Raw genomic sequence first — 24,152 nt, 5'->3', positions numbered from 1 at the left:
GGGTCAAATCAAAGGAAAAGCTTGTTAACACTCTAGAGGTCACAATTTTGACCCAATCTTAATGAAACTTGGTCATAATGTTACCCTCAATAAAATCTTGGACGAGTTCGATATTGGGTCATATGGGGTTAAAAACTAGGTCACTAGGTCAAATCAAAGGAAAAGCTTGTTAACACTAGAAGTCACAATTTTGGCCCAGTCTTAATGAAACTTGGTCAGAATGTTACCCTCAAACAAATCTTGGGATTAGTTCGATATTGAGTCATCCGAGGTCAAAAACTAGGTCACCGGGCCAAATCATAGGAAAAGCTTGTTAACACTCTAGAAGTCAAAATTTTGACCCAGTCTTAATGAAACTTGGTCAGAATATTACTCTCAATACAATCTTGGACAAGTTCAGTATTGGGTTATCTGGGGTTAAAAACTAGGTCACCAGGTCAAATCATAGGAAAAGCTTGTTAACACTCTTGAGGTCACAATTTTGGCCCAATCTTGATTAAACTTGGTCAGAATGTTACCCTCAATAAAATCTTGGACGAGTACGATATTGTGTCATCTGGGATCAAAAACTAGGTCACCAGGCGAAATCGGAGGAAAAGCATGTTAACACTGTATAGGCCATATTTATGACTATATCTTCATGAAACTTGGCCAGAATGTTAATCATGATGATTTCAAAGTCCAGTTTGAATCTGGGTCATGTAGGAGCAAAAACTACGTCACCAGGTCAAATCAAAGGAAAAGCTAGTTACCACTCTAGAGGTCACATTTATGACCTTGTCTTAATGAAACTTGGTCAGAATGTTAATCTTGATGATTTATAGGTCAAATTCAAATCTGGGTCAGGTGGGGTCAAAAACTAGGTCGCCAGGTCAAATCAAAGGAAAAGCTTGTTAACACTCTAGAGGCCACATTTATGACTGTATCTTCACGAAACTTAGTCAGAATGTTAATCTTGATGATCTTTAGGTCAAGTTCAAATCTAATCTGGGTCATGTGGGTCAAAAACTAGGTCACCGGGTCAAATCAAAGAAAAAGTTAGTTAACAGTTTAGAGGCCACATTTATGACCATATCTTAATGAAACTATCTTGATGAACTTTAGGTAAATAGGTCAGGTGAGTGATACAGGGCCTTCATGGCCCTCTTGTTTAACTTAGAATTTCAGGTTGAAAGTTTGCATGTAAGCAGGTTTCTCAGAAATTACTAAGCCAAAGGCTTTCAGACTTCACACATGTCTTTGGCATCATGTGGCAAGATACATAAATCTAGCTTTTATTTTGTCAAAATAATGTCCATTTTTACACTGAAACTTTGGCATGTAAGCATGTTTTTCAGGAATGACTGGTACAAATGTTTTCAGATACTCCATGTGTTGTTAGCTCATGTGAGTTTTTCTGATCACTCAATGTCCGTGAGTTTTTCTGATCACTGAATGTCCGTCGTCTGTCTGTCTGTCCGTCAACATTTAGCTTCTGTATGCGATAGAGGCTGTATTTTTCAACTGATCCTCATGAAATTTGGTCAGAATGATTACCTTGATGAAATCTAGGCCGAGTTCGAAAATGGGTCATCTGGACTCAAAAACTAGGTCACTAGGTCAAATCAAAGAAAAACCTTGTGTATGCGATAGAGGCTGTATTTTTCAATTAATCTTCATGAATTTTGGTCAGAATAATAAACCTTGATGAAATCTAGGCCGAGTTCGAAAATGGGTCATCTGGGGTCAAAAACTAGGCCACTAGGTCAAATCAAAGAAAAATCTTGTGTATGCGATAGAGGCTGTATTTTTCAAATGATCTTCATGAATTTTGGTCAGAATGATTGCTTTGATAAAATCTAGGTCAAGTTTGAATATGGGTCATCCGGGATCAAAAACTAGGTCACTAGATCAAATCAAATAAAAACCTTGTGTATGCAATAGGGGCTGCATTTTACACCGGATTTTCTTGAAATTTAATCACAATGTTTGTCTATATGAAATCTAGGTGGAGTTTGAATATGGGTCATCTAGATTCATAAACTAGGTCACCCGGTCAAATTAAAGAAAAATCTTGTGTACGCAATAGGGGCTGCATTTTACACTGGATATTCATAAAATTTAGCCAGAATGATTGCCTTGACGAAATCTAGGTCAAGTTAGAATATGGGTCATCTCTGTTCAAAAACTAGGTCACTAGGTCAAATATAAAAAAAAACCTAGTATATGCAATAGAGACTGTATTTTTCAATTGATCTTCATGAAATATGGTCAGAATGCTAGCCTTGATGAAATTAAGGTCAAGTTCGAATATGGGTCATCTGGGGTCAAAAACTTGGTCGCTAGGATATATCAAAGAAAACTGTTTTGTATGCGATAGAGGCTGTATTTTTCAATCGAGGTTGATGAAATTTAGTCAGAATGATTGCCTTGATCAAATCTAGGTCAAATTCGAATGTAGGTCATCTTAGCTAAAAAACTAGGTCACTAGGTCAAATTGAAGAAAATGCTTGGTTACACTTATGAGACCACATTTTTGATGCAATCTTAATGAAAATTGGTCAGAATATTTGTTTCCATAAAATCACTATGTCAAACATGTTTACACTGTTATAGTGTGTTTCTCATCACTATGTCAAACATGTTTACACTGTTATAGTGTGTTTCTCAGGTGAGCCATCTTTGCCCTCTTGTTTGTATAATGGGATGATTTCACGTGACAAGTTTCATAACTTGGGCAAAATAATGCCCCTTTTTAGCTCACCTGAGCACAAAGTGCTCAAAGGTGAGCTTTAGTGATCGCCCTGTGTCCGTCGTCATCCGTCCGTCATCAACAATTTGACTGTTAACACTTTAGAGGTCACAATTTTAGCCCAAACTTAATGAAACTTGGTCAGAATGTTATCCTCAATAAAATCTTGGACGAGTTTGATATTGGGTCATCTGGGGTGAAAAACTAGGTCACCAGGTCACAATTTTGGCCTAATCTTAATGAAACTTGGTCAGAATGTTACCCTTAATAAAATCTTAGATGATTTTGATATTGGGTCATCTAGGGTCAAAAACTAGGTCACCAGGTCAAATCAAAGGAAAAGCTTGTAAACAATCTAGAGGTCACATTTTTGGCCCAATCTTAATGAAACTTGGTCAGAATTTTACCCTCAATAATGTCTTGGATGAGTTTGATATTGGGTCATCCAGGATAAGAAAACAAGGTCACCAGGTCAAATCAAAGGAAAAGCTTGTAAACACTCTAGAGGTCACAATTTGGGCCCAATCTTAATGAAACTTGGTCAGAATGTTACCCTCAATAAAGTCTTGGATGAGTTCGATATTGGGTCATCCAGGGTAAAAAACTAGGTCACCAGGTCAAATCAAAGGAAAAGCTTGTTAACACTGTAGAGGCCACATTTATGACTGTATCTTGATGAAACTTGGTCAGAATGTTACCTTGGTGATCTCAAAATACAGTTTGAATCTGGGTCATGTAGTATTAAAAACTAGGTCACCAGGTCAAATCAAAGGAAAAGCTAGTTTACACTGTAGAGGCCACATTTATGACCATATCTTAATGAAACTTGGTCAGAATGTTAATTTTGATAATCTGTAAGACAAGTTCAAATCTGGATCATGTCTGGTCAAAAAAACTAAGTCACTGGGTCAAATCGAAGGAAAAGCTATTTAACACTTTAGAGGCCACATTTATGACCATATCTTAATGAAACTTGGTCAGAATGTTAATCTTGATGATCTTTAGGTAAATAGGTCAGGTGAGCGGTGGCCCTCCTGTTTATATAGACAATTTTGCTAAAGCTTATATTTAAGCTGGTATTAGGTGGAAGGGCTTCAAATAGTGGATAGTAATTCATTACATTTTTAGCTCGACTATTCGAAGAATAAGTAGAGCTATCCTACTCACCACGGCGTCGGCGTCGGCGTCACACTTTGGTTAAGTTTTTTGTACCAGTCCACATTTTGACAAAGTCTTTTGAGATAAAGCTTTGAAACTTTCAACACTTGTTAACCATCATCATGGCCAGTTATAGGCAAGAGCACGTAACTCCATCAAGGTTTTTGGCTGAATTATGGCCCCTTTTGACTTAGAAATCATGGTTAAGTTTTTCGTACCAGTTCATATTTTGACAAAGTTTTTTAAGACAAAGCTTTGAAACTTTCAACACTTGTTTACCATCACCATGGCCAGTTATAGGCAAGAGTACATAACTCCATCAGGGATTTTGACTGAATTATGGCCCCTTTCGACTTAGAAATCTTGGTTAAGTTTTTCGTACCAGTTCATATTTAGACAAAGTCTTTTGAGATAAAGCTTTGAAACTTTTTGACACTTGTTTACCATCACCATGTCCAGTTATAGGCAAGAGCACATAACTCCATCAAGGATTTTGGCTGAATTATGGCCCTTTTTGACTTAGAAATCTGGGTAAATATTCCGTACCGACAGTCTTTTGAGATAAAGCTTTGAAACTTTCAACACCTGTTTACCATCACCATGTCCAGTTATAGGCAAGAGTACATAACTCCATCAGGGATTTTGGCTGAATTATGGCCCCTTTTGACTTAGAAATCTTGGTTAAGTTTTTCGTTCCAGTTCATATTTTCTGTAAAGTGTTTGACATATGGCTTCGAAACTTTTATCTCTTGTTTAGTATAATAGTCTCTGTCTGTAGGAAAGAGTACATAACTCTGTCCTCTATTTTGGCTGAATTATGGCCCTTTTTGGACTTTAAAATTGGTTCTGTTTTCATACAAGTCCATGTTTTGTCAAAACTATTTGACATATGGCTTTTAAACTTTGAACACTTGTTTATCATTATGATTTCCATCTGTAGGCAAGAGTACATAACTATTTTGACTGAATTATGGCCCTTTTTGGACTTTGAAATTAGCTCATACATTGCCATTTAGTGCAAGACTTATCGAAATCAAAGAAATACAAGAACATTGTTTGTCTAATCTATTTATTTCTTTTGTCTTAATATCCGTGGAAATATTTTGACCCCATTCTTCAATCAATGCTTCGAATAGTCGAGCGCGCTGTCATCAGACAGCTCTTGTTATGTCCCCCCCCCAACCCCCTTTGAAGAGTGGGGGCATATTGTCCATGCAGGAATATTCAAATAATTATGCCCCTGGCATCTACTGATGCAGTAGGCATATAGTGATTGTCCTGTCCATCCATCCGTTTGTTCGTCCGTCCGTACGAGGTTAACCAAATGGGACCATTTCGTCTAGCATCAATACCCCTGACTAGAATGACTTGATACTAATGCAGATGTAACCTGTGACCATTCCCCATCTTCAGACATCACCTGACCTCAGTTTGACCTTGACCTCATTTTGGACTTAGGTTGCTTTATATGGGCCAACTCTTGGTTAACCAGATGGGACCGTTTTGTCTAGCATCAATACCGCTTACAAGAATGAATTGATACTAATACAGATGTAACCTGTGACCATTCCTCATCTTCAAATATCACCTGGCCTCAGTTTGACCTTGACCTCATTTTGGACTTAGGTTGCTTTGTATTGACAAGGATGCCACCGGTGGCATCAAGCGTTTATTGAATGCAGCTCCGTGTTTTCATATTGATACTGAACACAATAGCTTCCTTTTAATAAGATGCAGTAATTCATTACATTTTTATGCCCCCTTCAAAGAAGGGGAATATTGCTTTGCACCTGTCAATGGCATCGGTCTGTCTGTCAGTCTGTTGTAGAGCGAACGGTTTCCACCTAATGTCTTGAGAACCACTTGATCCAGAACCCTCAAACCTTTGGATTATGAAATTGATGACCCCAATTGTTTTTCGGGTCAGTAGGTCAAGGTAAAAGTCACAGGGGCCTGAACCTTGAAAGAGGACTCCGCTCAATAACTTTAGAACCACTTGACCCAGAATCTTCAAACCTGATAGAATGATTGGGCTTATTAACCTTTAGCTTGCTAAATTTCTAAAATGGACTGGTCCATCATTCAGTTTGGGCAGTACCACTTACTATTCAAAGGGGTGTTCACTGAAAATTAACTGACAGGATAGCTAGCAGTGCAGACCATGATCAGACTTATGCAGCACGGATTTGCAGGCTGATCTTGGTCTGCACTGGTTGCAGAGGCAGAATCACTTGCCGTCAGCAGGCTAAAGGTTAATAGATGACCCTGTTTGTTTTGGGGGCAGTAAGTCAATGGTCAAGGTCACATGGGCCTGAACCTTGAAAACAGTTCCTGCTCATAAACACGAGAACCACTTTACCCAAAACCTTCAAATTTCATAGCATGATTGGGCTTATGAAGTAGATGACCCTAATAATTGTTAGCTCACCTGTCACATTGCGACAAGGTGAGCTTTTGTGATAGCCTTCGTCTGTCCGTCCGTCGAGGGTTCACAATTTCTTGTGAACACGATAGAGACCACATTTTGCAACCAATTTTAATCAAACTTGCATATGACTTGTATTAGCATAATATCTCAGTTTTTTTTCGAAAACTGGCCATATCCCATCATAGGTTCCAGAGTTATGGCCCCTTGAAGGGCCAGAATTTGCTATTTTGGCTTGTGAACACGGTAGAGACCACATTTTGCAATATATTTTAATCAAACTTGCACACAACTTGTACTGTTATAATATCTCAGTTCCTATCATAAACTGGCCAGCTCCCATGAAGGGTTCTAGAGTTATGGCCCCTTAAAAGGGCCAGACTTTGCTATTTTCACTTTTGCAGCCATATAGAGACTTTATTATACCCCCACAAAATGAAGTTTGAGGGGGTATATAGGAGTGAGCTTGGCGGTCGGTCGGTCCGTTGGTTTTGCATGGTTTCCGGATGATAACTCAAGAAAGGATTGACCAATTGAAATAATTTTCGGTACACAGATGTAACATCAGAAAATACAGGTCAAGTTCGAATTTGGGGTCAGTAGGTCAAAGGTCAAGGTCACAGTGACCCAGAACAGTTAAACGGTTTCCAGATGATAACTTGATTGGGCCTAGGATCATAAATTTTGGTACACAGGTGTAACATCATTAGATGCAGGTCAAGTTCGACTTTGAGGTCTGTAGGTCAAAGGTCAAGGTCACAGGGACTCGGAACAGTTAAATGGTTTCCGGATGATAACTTGAGAACGCTTGGGCCTAGGATCATAAATTTTGGTACACAGGTGTAACATCATGAAATGCAGGTCAAATTCGACTTTGAGGTCTGTAGGTCAAAGGTCAAGGTCACAGTGACTCGGAACAGTTAAATGGTTTCCGGATGATAACTTGAGAACGCTTGGGCCTAGGATCATAAATTTTGGTACACAGGTGTAACATCATGAAATACAGGTCAAGTTCTACTTTGAGGTCAGTAGGACAAAGGTCAAGGTCACAGTGACTTGGAACATTTAAACGGTTTCCGGATGATAACTTAAGAATACTTGGGCCTAGGATCATGAAAATTGATAGGGAGGTTGGTTATGACTAGCAGATGACCCCTAATGATTTTGAGGTCAGTAGGTCACAGGTCAAGGTGACAGTGACCTGGAACATTTAAACAGTTTTCGGACAATAACTTGAGAATGCTTGGGACTAGGATCAGGAAACTTAATCTGGAGGTTGGTCATGTCAAGCAGATGACCCATATTGATTTTGAGTTCCAAAGGTCAAAGGTCATTTAAACCTTTTACGGACAATAACTTGAGAACACTTGGGCGGAGGATCATGAAACTTCATAGGAAGGTTGATCATGACTAGCAGATGACCTCTGTTGATTTTATGGTCAGTAGGTCAAAGGTCAAGCAAGTTCGGCTTTGACATTGGCTTAGTTCTGTGACAAGGCCATATTGTGGGGGTATAATTCGTCACTCTTGTGACAACTCTAGTTTTTAGTTTGATTTGATTCAAACTTGCAAAATATCTTTAACAACAATAGATCTTGGATTCCATGATGAATCCATCAGATCCAATCATAGGTTCCAGAGTTATGGCCCCTGGTTTACCCTGAAAGAGCCAAAATTTGTTAATTTTTACCTTATGAACACGATAGAAGTGACATTTTTAGCTCACATGAGCCAAAGACTCGGGGTGAGCTGTTGTGATCACTCACCGTCCGGCGTCCATTGTCCGTCCGTAAACTTTTACTTTAAACGACATCTCCTCATAAACTGCTAGGCCAATTTCATCCAAACTTCACAGGAATGTTTCTTGTTTGAAGCTCTACAAATATTGTTCAAAAACCAGGTCACCAGGTCAAATCAAAGGAAAAGCTTGTTAACACTGTAGAGGCAATATTTATGACTGTATCTTCATGAAACTTGGTCAGATTGTCAATCTTGATGATCTCAAGATCCAGTTTGATTTGGGTCATGTAGGATTAAAAACTAGGTCACCAGGTCAAATCAAAGGAAAAGCTAGTTTACACTATAGAGGCCACATTTGTGACCATATCTTAATGAAAATAGGTCAGAATGTTAATCTTGATGATCTTTAAGTCATATTCGAATCTGGGTCAGGTGGGGTCAAAATATAGGTCACTAGGCCAAATCAAAGGAAAAGCTTGTTAACACTCTAGAGGCCTCATTTATGACTGTATCTTCACGAAACTTAGTCAGAATGTTAATCTTGGTGATCTTTAGGTCAAGTTTTAATCTGGATCATGTCTGGTCCAGAACTAGGTCACTGGGTCATATCGAAGGAAAAGCTATTTAACACTTTTAGAGGTCACATTTATAACCATATCTTATTGAAACTTGGTCAGAATGTTAATCTTGATGATCTTCAGGTCAATAGGTCAGGTGAGCAATACAGGGCCTTCATGGCCCTCTTGTTGATTACTGGTCATAGGGAAAAATCAAAAATCAAGACCACTTTTCTGTAGTACAACATGCATGTTACATCCAATTTTCAGGTGAATTTTGACCTGTCTCTGCTGGTGAGGATTTTTGTGTGGACTTAGAATTTTTTCTTTTTTTAAGATTTACGTCCCTTTGTTGTTACTTGAAATAACTTATATTGTAACTTTTTGCAATCGCTTTTGTGATTGCCCTGTGTCCGTCGCCATCCGTCGTCCATCGTCTGTCGTCAACAATTTGACTGTTAACACTCTAGAGGTCACAATTTTGGCCAAATCTTAATATAACTTGGTCAGAATGTTACCCTCATAAAAATCTTGAAAGGGTTTGATATTGGGTCATTTGGGTTCGAAAACTAGGTCACCAGGTCAAATCAAAGGAAAGACTTGTTAACACCCTAGAGGTCACAATTTTGACCCAATCTTAATGAAACTTGGTCTGAATGTTACCCTCAATAAAATCTTGGACGAGTTCGATATTGGGTCATCTGGGGTTAAAAACTAGGTCACCAGGTCAGATCAAAGGAAAAGCTTGTTAACACTCTAGAGGTCACAATTTTGGCCCAATCTTAATGAAACTTGGTCAGAATGTTGCCCTTAATAAAATCTTGGACACATTTGATATTGGGTCATCTGGGATAGAAACTAGGTCACCAGGTCAAATCAAAGGAAAAGCTTGTTAACACTGTAGAGGCATCATTTAAGACTGTATCTTCATGAAACTTGGTCAAAATGTTACTCATGATGACCTCAAAGTCCATTTTGGATCCGGGTCATGTTGGGTCAAAATCTAGGTCACCAGGTCAAATCAAACGAAAAGCTAGTTAACACTCTAGAGGCCACATTTATGACCATATCTTAATGAAACTTTGTCAGAATGTTAATCGTGATGATCTATAGGTCATGTTCAAATCTGGGTCAAGTGGGATCAAAATCTAGGTCAATAGGTCAAATCAAAGGAAAAGCTTGTTAACACCCTAGAGGGCACATTGATGACTGTATCTTCATGAAACTCAGTCAGAGTGTTAGTCTTGATGATCTTTAGGTCAAGTTCGAATCTTGGTCATGTGGGGTCAGTCACCAGGTCAAATCAAAGGAAAAGCTTTTTAACACTGTAGAGGCCACATCTATGACTGTATCTTCATGAAACTTAGTCAGAATGTTAATCTTGATGATCTTTAGGTCATGTTCAAATCTGAGTCATATGGGGTCAAAAACTAGGTCACCGGGTCAAATCAAAGGAAAAGCTTTTTAACACTGTAGAGGCCACATTTATGACTGTATCTTCATGAAACTTAGTCAGAATGTTAATTTTGATGATATTTAGGTCAAGTTATAATCTGGGTCATGTGGGATCAAAAACTAGGTCACCAGGTCAAATCAAAGGAAAAGTTTGTTGTTAACACTTTAGAGGCCACATTTATACGTTATGGTCACTCACATGCATTTTAGAGTCATGTATGCCGATGATTCTACAATGCATGTGAGCGACCATAACGTATCTGATATCGAAAGAAAATTGCAATTTGATATTATCAAAGTTGATAATTGGTGCACGTCTAACAATATGGCTCTCCATCCAAATAAGACAACTAGTATGTTAATTGGTACCAACAAGAAATTAAATAAAGTAAGAAACATAAATCTAACTCTAAATGATAACTGTATTCAAAATGTATCATGTCAAAAATTGTTAGGTGTTTATATTGATAAAAATTTAAATTGGGATCAAAATGTGTGTGAAAAATTACACTCTATACTGTATCTTTTTTACAGAATATCTAAATATCTAAATGCTGACATGAAGAATATGTTTTATAAGTCGTACACTTTACCGATTTTTGACTATGCATCCACTATATGGGGAAACTGCTCTAAGGGAAATATAGAAAAAATCTTTAAAATTCAAAAGGGGGCAGCTCGACTTATATTGAAAGTACACTTCCAGACATCATCCAGTACCCTCTTTTGTGAACTTAAATGGTTAACTTTTCCAAACAGGATTAAATACAATATTGGTGTTTTGGTTTATAAAGCATTAAATGAACTTGCACCATCTTATATTTGTGACACTATTGGAATTTGTGACAATACATACTATAGCCTTCGTTCTAATACGAAATTTAATCTACAGCACCTTCGACCTAAAACAAACTTTCTTAAAGGAGTTCATCACAATATTTTGTGCGCAGCTCAATTGTGCAGCAAGCGATAACCACTGTAAAGTTCAGGATTCGCCGCCGAAAGTGCATAATTGTCCGATATGCAGCGCACTCGCGCAAAAATATCGTATGTACTGACAATATAGGTCGTGCATCCATATTTTATCTTTAAAGGTGATGATGTTTTATTGGAGGAGTAGTCGTAGGAAGTGCTCGAATCGAATACATTGTGGACAGCCAATTTGAAAGTAAACTATTTCGTCCAGTAATGATGCAGCCGACTCCAAGTCAAATAAAATTCAAGAAAATCTTAACGTAGATCTATCTCCTTCAAGTTCAGATCTGACTTCCTAAAAATGTTGTTATACTTTTTGTGCCCCATCCTGCATTTCATGTAGTAAGATCAGAGTTATGGCCCTTGACAGTCAGATTGTACATAAAGGGTCTAAACATTTGTGTCGCATGTACCTCAAACGTATATGTGCCAAGAGTCATAAAACCACACAAGAATTAAATTCAGCATGCGAAGTTGTGCACCAGTGCTTTTATTTGAGGTTTCACTCAGTAAAAACAGATTTATGTCCCTTGACGTGGTCAGATATATACGTAAATGGGATGTGAAAGCTTGTGTAGCACGTATCTCAAAAGTATTTGACCTAGAGGCATGCAACCTTAAAGGAGCATTATTCCGCATGTGAGTAAGAAAATTGGTTAAGAAACTGATAATAACATTGTGCAATTTGTTTTGTAAGAAAAATAATGTTCATAATTTTTAGGTGGGTGGGGTAATGAAAAAATACTTCTGTGGATTGAGTGAATAATTTTTAATTTTTCTTGAAAACAAGCACGGGTTGATATTATTTTTTTGGTTTAGATTTTTTTGTCTTAGTTCTAGCTTACATAATATAAAATTTGGTAAAATTCTGTCCGCTAGATTTTTCATATCATTAAGAAATACTTCATGTTTTTCTCAGTTTCAGATACTTTCAACATCTGTCAAGAGTAATTTTTCTGAGTTAATATATCTATATGTTGACTTTTTATGCATAGTTATAGTGGTTTTATTAATTGTGATGCATAAACAGTAACATCAGAGTGAAACTTTGAATAAATAGTTGTTTGCAGTAGTTTTATTATGACATGTAAATATTGTTTCTTCAGACAAAAATAATGATTTGGTGTTCTTGATAAACTTTGAATATTGAAAAAAGAAGCACAGGTACCTATCATTTTTATTTTTTATTTTAACTTGTCATACATCGATCTATAAATATGCAAAGTTACAAAAAATTCTGTCTGCTAGAAATAATTGTGAAAAACATCTTTAAACGTTCGTTTTCTTTTATGGCTGTAGAAATTTGGAAAGATATACCTTACTCAATAAGAAATGCTAGCTCAGTAAATTCATTTAAATATTTACTTAGGCACTTTCTTTTAATCAATACAGTGTACAGTTATGTTATGTGACTGTTAAGGTGTTGTGTTTTTTTTTTCTTCTTTACAAGTCTGCTCTATGGAATGACTGTGATATTTTCATTTGTATGAGTAAATGGTTTTGTGTTTGTTAGAGGGCCTCATTGAAAATAAGATTTGTATGTTATGTATGAAACTTAATGAGTCTCACCCTCTTTAAATAAAGATACAGGGCCTTCATGGCCCTCTTGTTTTATTAGGCATAAATGTTTGCCTCAGTGAGACAGGGAGTGTCTTGTACAACTCCCAGTCCTTTTGACAGCTGGCGGGCTCGACATGTTGCCCATGGGCATCTAGTTTGGGGTTAATTGGTCAAATGTAATTATCAGGCACAGTTTCTTTAGAACCACTTGAATCAGAACATTAGTAGCATGATTAGGCTTATAAACTAGATGACCTCTAATGTTTTTGGGGTTAGTAAGTCAGAGGTCAAGGGCATGTGAGGCTGAACCTTGAAAACAGTTTCTGCTCAAGAAATGGAGAACCACTTGACCCATCATCTTGAAACTTGATAGCATGATTAAGTCTATGAAGTAGATGACCCCTAATGTTTCAAGGGGTTAGTAGATCAAGGTCATAGTATACATTGAACTGAAAATGGGACAGCCTATCATGGGGTGTTCATACATGTTTTACAAACAGCTCTTGATTCTCTTATTTTCCCACCAATTTAAATCAAAGTACTGAGAGGACTGATGGGGGCAATGCTTTGCAGTTTCAAGACTTGATGTAACCCATTCATGTCAGGGAAGTACATGCAGGCATTATGTAATGCACTTGTGTGTTGCAAGAAATGGAGTGGTCACAACTTTAACATTGCACACCAATAAAATTTATTTACTTTGTGTTCAATACACTTATATATTTTGTTCAAAAGGTAAAGATAAAAAATCTAGTCTTGTTCAATAGCAGTTGTTCATCGACAAACAAAAACCTTTCATTGCCAGGTTTGATCAAATGAAAAAGATAAAGCTATACAATGTATTTCAATTTCTTAAATACTTCTGTTTGACTCTATGTCCTGACATCATGTGTTCTTAACAGTCTAACAGAAACTGGCAAACTTTGTAACACTTTATGAAAGTTTGGAATGAAATTCAAAATATTCCAATATGTGAAAGTTTAAAGGAACAGAATTTCCTTTGAAAAAATCTAGGCTATGTTTTCTAACGTTTTGTTTGTCGATGAACAACTGCTATTGAACAAGACTAGATTTTTTATCTTTACCTTTTGAACAAAATATAGAAGTGTAACATTCTTCATAATTCCAATATGTGAAAGTTTAAAGGAACAGAATTTCCTTTGAAAAAATCTAGGCTATGTTTTCTAACGTGTACAATACTAATCAATTAAAAAGGTCAGGAATGTTTTTTTGTTACAAATAAGCATCATTTTAATAAGGAGTCATCATTAGTTAACACACAAACACCTGTACAAAATGTACCTTTTTCCATTCCAACTTATATAATTGCTAAAATTCAGTACCTGTTTTCTTAAAAACATACATGATATATGATGATATTATTATTCATATTGTTTATTATGTTTGTTGATCAAAATAACATTGTCTGTTTCAATTTTAGGTTATTTAATGTACACCTGTATTTCAAACTATCAATATCATAATATAAGAAATACATTAAACACTATGAAAACCGTGATTCGTCATATCAATGAACCTACCGAACTGGCGTATACAGTTAGGTTCGAGTAAATTAGGATAAGAAATGCCCGTGGAAAAAGAACAAGATTTCTGGTGGTTCTGCCTTCGAATATCACCATCAGAAACCATTTGCACCCTCAGATAGATGAAAAACATTAAACTGGTAACATAAATGTACACCTGCAGGGATAATTACCAAGAAAACGAAGCCAAAATATAACGGGCACCTGTGGCAACCTAGCTCCCATAGCAAAAATTACTCGGTCTGAAAAATGATGAAATACGTATATGTACGCGCAATCATTATAACAGAATTTAGCGCACTTTTTAGCTCACCTGAGCACAAAGTGCTCAGGGTGAGGTATTGTGATCGCTCACCGTCCGGCGTCCGTCCGTCCGTTGTACGTCCGTCCACACTTTCCTTTAAACAACATCTCCTCCTAAACCAACAGGCCAATTTTGATGAAACTTCACAGGGATGTTCCTTGGATGGCCCCCTTTCAAAATTGTTTCAAAGAATTGAATTCCATGCAGAACACTGGTTGCCATGGCAACCGAAAGGAAAAACTTTAAAAATCTTCTTCTCAAAAACCAGAAGCCCTAGAGCTTAGATATTTGGTGTGAAGCATTGCCTATTGGACCTCTACCAAGTTTGTTCAAATCATGACCCCGGGGTCAAAATTGACCCCGCCCCAGGGGTCACTTGATTTTACATAAGAAAAACTTAAAAAATCTTCTTCTCAAAAACCAGAAACCTTAGAGCTTAGATATTTGACATGTAGCATTGCCTAGTGGACCTCTACTAAAATTGTTCAAATCATGACCCTGGGGTCAAAATTGACCCCGCCCCAGGAGTCACTTGATTTTACATAGGAAAATCTTCAAAAAATTTCTAAAAATAAACCAGAAGGCCTAGAGCTTAGATATTTCACATGTAGCATTGCCTAGTGGACCTCTACAAAATTTGTTCAAATCATGGCCCCAGGGGTCAAAATTGACCCTGCCCCAGGGGTCACTTGATTTTACATAGGAAAATATTTAAAAAATCTTCTTCTCAAAAACCAGAAGCCCTAGAGCTTAGATATTTGACATGTAGCATTGCCTAGTGGACCTCTACTAAAGTTGTTCAAATTATGACCCGGGGGTCAAAATTGACCCCGCCCTAGGGGTCACTTGACTTTACATAGGAAAATTTTCAAAAGTTTTCTAAAAATAAACCAGAAGGCCTAGAGCTTAGATATTTCACATGTAGCATTACCTAGTGGACCTCTACAAAAAATTTTTCATATCATGACCCCCGGGGTCAAAATTGACCCCGCCCCAGGGGTCACTTGATTTTACATAGGAAAATCTTCAAAAATTTTCTAAAAATAAACTAGAAGGCCTAGAGACTCGATATTTGACATGTGGCATTGCCTAGTGGACCTCTACAAAATTTGTTCAAACCTTGTCCCCCGGGGTCAAAATTGACTCCGCCCTAGGGGTCACTTGATTTTACATAGGAAAATCTTAAAAAAAAATTCTAAAAATAAACCAGAAGGCCTAGATCTTAGATATTTGACATGTAGCATTGCCTGTTAGACTTTTACAAAATTTATTCAAATCATGACCCCTGGGGTCAAATTGACCCTGCCCCATGGGGTTACTTGATTATACATAGAAAAATCTTCAAAATTTTCTAAAAATAAACCAGAAGAGCTTAGATATTTGACATGTAGCATTGCCTAGTGGACCTCTACAAAAAGTTTTCAGATCTTGTTTTTAAAGTTACTTAAAGAAAATTTCAACTATATTTTCTCATAATTCTTTTGATTGATTTCTATTATGATCTTTTGACCTTGAAGACTTGTCCTTAAGTGCAATGATAACAGGTGAGCGATATAGGGCCATCATGGCCCTCTTGTTATATTAAACGATAATTTTCCTGCAGATAAATACCAGTTTGATCAGCGTATATGGCGTTGTTTTTTTTTTTTAAATAAAAATCTGGGAATGAATTTTTTCTTTGGTCCTTTTTCATGACTTCCCGAACGTTATATGTTAAACACGTCATATACATAATGTTCTGATCTTTAGACTAAAGAATCGGGCACATGTTCAGTTTGAGAAATGATGTACTTTTCCAGAATAAGCGCATTTCTATTGGCCCTATAGCGAGGTCGTATTTTAGGAAAAAGTGAAAAAAAATATCTCTCCTGATTTGCAGTGGCGTGGTGGTTGCTATTGAAATTACTGCATACCCGCAAGATTCTGATGCCATAACTTTTGACAACATCTTCATGGATTCAAACCTTCCCTTAAATGTATATTCAGGATGCTGTCTCCAGTTCACGTGCTAATATTATCGGATGTTTCTTTGCGTTGGCACCGGCTATTTTTTGCTATAAACAGTACCCAGGTTGGTATGGGAGGCGCAAAATCGAGCTTCCATCCATGATATCATAGATATGCTGCTCAAAAATAAGTAGAGCATGGAACATAAAAGTGTCTTTTCTATGTTCTATAGTGTTTACTTTTTGATTATCAGCGATTTTGCTCACAACTCGATGAAATTTGTTGATAGTGTACTGACATGGAACACTAGGCCGACTTTTTCCAATCTTTAACCAGTTTTTGCTTTGATATCATACATATCAAGCGCACTATTTGTATTAATTTATCAATATTGTTCCAAATAATAAAGATAAATAGGCCGAAATGTAAATGAAATTTTTCAAAACCACTTACTCTCGGTTTTGTCGTGGCACCGGTGGTCTCTGCATACCAATTTTATGCATTGGTATTGGCATTATGCACAGAGAGGCTCTAGGCTAATGACTATCTGGAAACATTATAGCTTAATTAATTTGGTGTGTTTATCTGACTTTTTATAACTGCCAACCTGTTTATAGCAAAGAATCGCACCGTGCATTTGTGCATTAAATTTTAGTAACTATTTGAAATTCAATTCATTTTTATGCGACTTCTGTGGACAAGACATTTTGATTAATGATTTACAGCTCATTTCGAGATCAAAATTTTATAATATACAATCACGAATAAGGACGGTCCGGGCAAGTACATAAATATGCATTTAAGCTTTAAAATGTTCTTGATAGTTGGTGTAAAACAGAAGTAATCTGTTCATAGTTGATTTTACGATTTCAAACAATGAGAGAAAAAATCTACTGACGATTAATAGATTAGATAATAATTGCAAAAAGTCCAACTGCCCACTCCCCCCCACCCACCTCCTGCCCCCGAACCAAATAAGTCATAAATTCAAACTGATGAATAAGTAATGATTTTTTTCTACCTATTCTATTTCAAGTTAAACACTGTTTTTTATTTTTATGTTTTATTGTTATTATTGAGTCGGCTAAAGGCTGAAAGCCTTTTGACGAGTCCTTGCTATCCAACGATTCTCTAAATGGACCAAATAACACAGTGAAGGGATGTAGTTCCATTAGATTTCTCAAACTTCAAACAGTTCACTGCATGAATGAAGTTTAGTTGTGTCAATTCCCTTTGCTATGACCAATATACGATGTAATCTGTCATATTTATGACTTGTAATTGTGCAATTCTCGAATGTAACTCATTAAGCATAAATGTGCATTTTAAGAATTGCGCAGGCTTACAAAGCTTGGGTAACATCCAGCGAAAGACAAAAAATAGTTCCACAGGGCTCCAGATAAGATGCGTATTAGCGTAAATTACGTATAGAAATAATGCAAATACGCATGTCTAATAATTTCTAAGCGTATAAAAACGTATATAAAATTACAGAAACACACACAATGCTTTTTTAAAAACAAAATCTGAATCGTCTGGATGCGTTAGGTAACATAGCCTATCAGCCTTAATTCTCCCACATTGAACGTAAACACGCATCGTATGATTTCTATAAACTTTGCGTGGGTTGAATTTTGCAGTCAGTAAACGGATAAATTATCGGAAGAAGAAGCTCTTACTGGTTTGTTTAGTTACTACTGATATTAAAAATGATTTTAATTCTTATTTTTCGAGAAATAAACAAATCGGCGAAACATTAAATTGTATTTTCTTGTAGTTTTTGAAATCGAAAGTAGATCGTCTATGTTTGGCTGCTTTCACGAAACGAAATAACTTTTTTATGAAAAGATTTAAATAAGAGGTAATTTAACCGTAAACTTCAATGTCAGATACTGCCAATTGCTGCTAAATGTCTTCGTATCATCACAATTTGTAAAATATATTGTTCAAACTGAAGAAAAGTGTAATCGTATCCGGATATAATATTTTGGGTAAATATCGAGCTGTGTTATGAAATTTTAAGAAAAAAACTAAAAACAAACAGAAACTGGTAGACTATACTGTCAGTACATCAATCATTAGCCGACTCAGGCCATTCAGGCCTTTGATCTTTTATATAGTATAGACATGCGAAAAGGATTTTATTTCAGCACTGTGTTTTCTGAAATAATATTTTAGAAATAACACTTGCACAGAAAAATTTTAACAGATTGCGCATCGGGATCTATAGGATGTTGCCGCATATTTATAGATTCGCCTACTGATAAATGATACTGATCGCCGCAAACTGATAACGTTTCTCCATAATACACATTCACAAGTGTCGAGGCACAGCGATGAAAAAAATCAATAATCTGTCAGCTTATCAGTAGCGTTGCAATTCCTTAGTAGTTGCTATTTTCATGCAGAATCATGAACACATTTTTTTTGAGCGAAACTAGTGTATTGTATTTCAGAATAGGTCACATGATCAAAACAAGTGTCGGTTTCAGAATCGATCACGTGATCAAATCAAGCGTCTTTATTATTCTTACACTTAAGAAGATCTATTATAATTTATATTTATAATGCAGTTTAGATTTCTTCACATACTGTTGTTATTATAAAATATGTAGATTTATTTAATCTTATCTGGATCAAAAATATAATTGCAAAATGCAATATGAAAGTTATGTTTGGTAAATACTTCGGAACTTGTTTTCTGTGTGTTAATTGTCAGGTTGGTCATAAGCTTGACAAGAAAATTGAAAAACGGTTTGTTAAATCTGGGGGCATTGCCCCCAAAAATGAAATGTTAGTACGAATATTTTTCATATTAAAAGCAATGAACAACTGTAGATTTTAAATCCAAACATTTTGCATTGTAATATACTGTATATATAGCCAATATTTTATACATATTAGATCATTAGGTCAACTGCAGTTGAGATTATTTGTCACATTCCAGTAAGGAAGTCTCTGTATTGCATGGCAATACTTTATGCACTTGTCAACTTGATCAGCATATTGCTTGTAACTGGATTACTTGAGGTCAAAACTAGGTCAGATCATAAAAATACCTTATTAACACTCTTGATGCAACAATTAATGCTTGGTCTTCATAAAACCTGGTCAGGGTGTTTCTCTCTTTGAAGTCAATATCAAGGTTGAAGCTGGGTTATATAAGGTTAGACACTATAGGTTGCTATATCAGATAATAGGAGACAGTGTTAACACTCTTGAGACTACATCTTATACCTGATTTTAATTAAAATTTGTCAGAATGTTTCTCTCTGTGAAATCTAGGTCAAGTTTGAATCTGGATTATTAAGGTCAAAAATGTCTTAAATTATAACTTGGCCACTTTGGTAAAGACTTAGATCACTAGATCAAATCATTGAAAAACTTAGTTTATGATCTACCTGATTAACATAAAACATAAAAGAATGTTTTTATGATATCGTGGCCAAATAAGATGTAAGATTAACTGGAGCCCGCCCGCTTAGCTCAGTAGGTAAGAGCGTTGGTCTACGGATCACGGGGTCGTGAGTTCGATCCTCGGGCGGGGCGTATGTTCTCCGTGACTATTTGATAAACGACATTGTGTCTGAAATCATTAGTCCTCCACCTCTGATAATTCATGTGGGGAAGTTGGCAGTTACTTGCGGAGAACAGGTTTGTACTGGTACAGAATCCAGGAACACTGGTTAGGTTAACTGCCCGCCGTTACATGACTGAAATACTGTTGAAAAACGGCGTTAAAACCAAAACAAAAAACAAAACAAAAAAAATGATTATCTGGGGTTATCATAGGTAATAACTTGTCAGATGAGCAATACAGGCCCTTTAGGGCCCTCTTGTTAAAATAAAAGTAGGCTTTACACATTAGAGTCTCCACAACAGTTCTAAAATGTTCTTGCTTGTTGTATATATTACAGGTGATCAACCAGACGGTTACATGCAGTGGAATTTTAATGCTCACAAGCATTGTGCTGGATATCCAAATTGTGGACAGATATCAATCACATACACCTTTCCTAATGGGGTGCAAGGAGTAAGTTATTGGAAAGAATATATATGCTTCACTACGTTTTGTGTTTCCATCGATCTACTTTTCAGGTTGATCTTACTGCTCACAGTGCTTACTTTGGTCACTAAGGCATTGTGATTCCTTTACTGAGACATAGGTAGTGAATGTCTTTTATTAAAGTCTTGTCACATTTGTAACTTCTTGCAAGTGACAAAAACAAAAATAATTTGTCCAACTTAATGGCTTCTTTTCTGAATCAGAAAAGAAATAAAATCTATAAGATCTTTTGGAAGCATAGAATGCAACCAAGAAATCAAAGCCTTGAAATGTCTGATGGTTGCGGGTTTTTGTTTTTAGTGGATTTATTTTCTGTTTAAATGCCAGTCTATGAATATACATGAAAGAGTAACAAATACAATTTTAATGTGCCTCATATCTAAGATGAACTCTGTCTGACCCAGCTTGTAATGTAACTGTGGGCTGGAATACCTTATCATTGATAAATCTTATATAATCTGAGCGGTCAGTGTGAGTGGATACAGGTTGAGTAAGGACTGCTTTTTCATTGATAATTCATCCGCATTGTTCATGAATGGGATTATTTTGTGTAGCACATGAACATCCTTTGGATGTGATTTGGAATAAAATAAAGATGCTATATAATTGTCAGAAATACCCTTGTAACTTTGGTAGCGGGATAAACCCGCAACCAAAAATAAATCAGACTCGGTTTGATGGAGTCTTTTCATGAGAGTTAATGAAATGTGTAACATCCCCGTGCCACCTAGCCGAGTGGTTAAGGTCACTGACTTAAAATCACTTGCCCCTCATCGATGTGGGTTCGAGCCTCACTCGGGGCGTTGAATTCTTCATGTGAGGAAGCCATCCAGCTGGCTTATGGAAGGTTGGTGGTTTTACCCAGGTGCCCGCTCGTGATGAAATAATGCAAGGAGGGGCACCTGGGGTCTTCCTCCACCATTAAAGCTGGAAAGTCGCCATATGACCTATCGTGTGTCCGTGCGACGTTAAATCTAACCAACCGTGCCACCTAGCACCAGCTTATTCTAAAGTCTTTCATCATCGAAACATTTTTTTTTTACATGATCCTAAAGGATTAGAAAATATAACAGAGAGTCCAAATATGTATCCATATGCATTAAGAATCAGTTGTTTGAAAATTTATTCTTACTTTCCAGTGCAGGTTCTTGATGTGTGGTATTTATTGTAATGTTATTCATGATAATCTAGCTAGCTCTTACCTGAATAGTCTGACCTCTTAGCTCAATAGAAAGAGCAGAAATCTATGGATTGCTGGGTTGTGAGTTTGATTCAATGAAGAGGTATATGTTCTCTATTACAATTGGCGAAAGACACTGTGTCTAAACTAATTTGCCCTCCACCTTCGAGATATGTGGGGAAGTGAGGATATCGTTTAGCTCACCTGAACCAAAGGTTCAGGGTGAGCTATTAGTATGGGGTGAGCTATTAGTATGGGGTGGATGGTCCAGCGTCAGGCGTCCACATTTTTTAGCTCACCTGAGCCAAAGGCTCATGTTGAGTTATTGTGACTGCTCAATGTCCGGCGTCCGGCCGTCAACATTTCCTAAAAAAAATCTTCTTAAAAACCACTGGGCAGAATTACACCAAACTTCACAGGAATGATCCTTGGGTGGCCCCCTTTCAAAATTGTTCAAAGAATTGAATTCCATGCAGAACTCTGGTTGCCATGGCAACCGAAAGGAAAAACTTTAAAAATCTTCTCCTTAAAAACCAGAAGCCCTAGTATCTGAAGAAGCTTTCGTGTGTACGGGCCCTCCGTAAGGATTTTAATTTACCCATCATACAAAACTTTTTCACCTATATAAGAATACAGTTCTGCAATAAATGGAGGTTTTAAGATCGGTCGTAGAAATCTAGCGGTGTGCCGTAACCATGGAAACAGCTATAGAAGCTGATAATCGCGGAAACTAAAAAACTTCCTTTTGTCATATTTCAAAAAGCAATGGTACTAGAAACTTGATTTTTTCATATTTTTGTTAAGTTATGAATACCTATTGTTTGCAGTGATTATATTCTAAATATCTTATTAAATTTCTTAATTGTCGTCAGCACGTGAATTTTAGTTCTTGGCACGTGCATTCAGTTGTGAACCAACAAGGTGCCTCTTTTAATCCGAAAATGTTTTCTGGACTTAATTACAACTATGGCTGATTTTTGTCTTGAAAATATTGTATAATACGCATGCAATTAAAATTCTAAAAAAAATGATACGTTAGTTTAACACCATTTCATATATCAATGCAGCAGATTGCAATTATACATGCCATATACGTTATTCATTCGCTTCCCTTTTCAATACACATGGACAATGAAGTTAGGGAAAAACTCGTTGAATCTGGGCTTGGAATATTTAACATATATTATGAAAAAAAAAATGATTATCAAATTAATTGTTGGAAAACATGTGAATAAATTATGTTGTTTTTTTGGTGACATTGTTTCCTGTCAGTATTAAATTTTGTATAGATACGCTTAACATATAATGCATGCATAAAATTGTTCTTATTTTTGTTGATATTTTTACTATTACTAACGAATTCAAGTATTTTAGATTTCATATTTCTATCACTTTAATGATTAATTATATAACCGGACTTATCTCCATAATTTAGCAGTACAATAATGGGAGTAAACTTGGCCTAGAGTAAAGACTTCCAGTGTGTGTAGAACGTTTCTACTAAGGTGATGCTAACATACATGCTTATATGGAAACCAGGTGGGCCATGTTATTTGTCAATTGCTAAATATCAGATAACAATGCTAAATGCCAAACACCTTATGCAAAATGTTTTGAAAATGAAATGACATTTATTAAGTACTATGGAAGGCTATGGAAAGCCGGTGTGCCATGCTAATTGCCAAATGCTAAATGACAAACAGTTATTGCAAAATGCTATATGCTATATGCCTAATGTCAAATATTGCCTATGAAATGGTACATTTGTAATTGTCATACAACAAATGATAATTGTTAATTGCAAATACGAAACAATAAATCCCAAATACGTATTGCTAAGTACTTATTCAGATAAGGAGCTGAATATATCAGTGTATAAATGCATCCTGTAAATAGTCATTGGCCTTTGTAACATAACTTTGTCTCTATTAAACATATTTCTTAATATTTTACAGTGAAAAGTTTCGATCTTGTCATCTCATAACACTAAGAAGGTGTTATTGCTTCAAATCAGGCAGATAGAACTTCATATGTTTTCACGTGATTAAAAGTAACATTCATTAGTGTAAGGGATACAGATTATTAACTCACAAAGTTAAATCATTTGACGAGTAGTAGTTGTCATTTGGCAATAATTATAGGCATTTAGCACAAAGGATATGGTATATGGCATTTGATATGTATTGAAGGCCAGTGCGCCATGAATATAGCCAAACGTTAAATGACAATTATTTAATGCAGAATGACAATAACTTAATGCTAAACCCCAAGTACTTAATGCTAAATGCCAATCACTTAATGCAAAATGCCAAATACTTTATATAAAATGCAACATACCAAATGCGATATGTCTGTGGAAGGTCAATGTGCAATGGTTACAACAAAAAATGTTAATGCAAAATGAAAAATGCTATTTACGATTTGCTTAACTTCAAATATTGGCTTTCGAACGGTAATTGTCAATGATAAATGCTTTTTTGATACAACAACAAATGTCAAAATGCTCATTG

The 24,152-nt window shown here is 36.3% G+C and overlaps 1 protein-coding gene across 1 annotated transcript in view; it reads left to right on the top strand.

Moving 5' to 3' along the window:
• LOC128559648 (probable E3 ubiquitin-protein ligase DTX3) overlaps window positions 1-24,152 on the top strand; it is a 104,815-nt gene that overhangs the window by 12,670 nt on the left and 67,993 nt on the right. Inside the window, exon 3 of the mRNA XM_053551957.1 lies at window positions 20,314-20,429. Within this exon, the coding sequence (XP_053407932.1) occupies window positions 20,314-20,429 (116 nt within the window). The remainder of the gene's footprint in view (window positions 1-20,313; window positions 20,430-24,152) is intronic.

The sequence above is a fragment of the Mercenaria mercenaria genome, chromosome 9 (genome assembly GCF_021730395.1).
Source record: "Mercenaria mercenaria strain notata chromosome 9, MADL_Memer_1, whole genome shotgun sequence".
Lineage (NCBI taxonomy): Eukaryota > Metazoa > Mollusca > Bivalvia > Venerida > Veneridae > Mercenaria > Mercenaria mercenaria.
The sequence above is the reverse complement of the archived record's forward strand: the minus strand, read 5'-3'. Positions and strand labels throughout refer to the sequence as shown.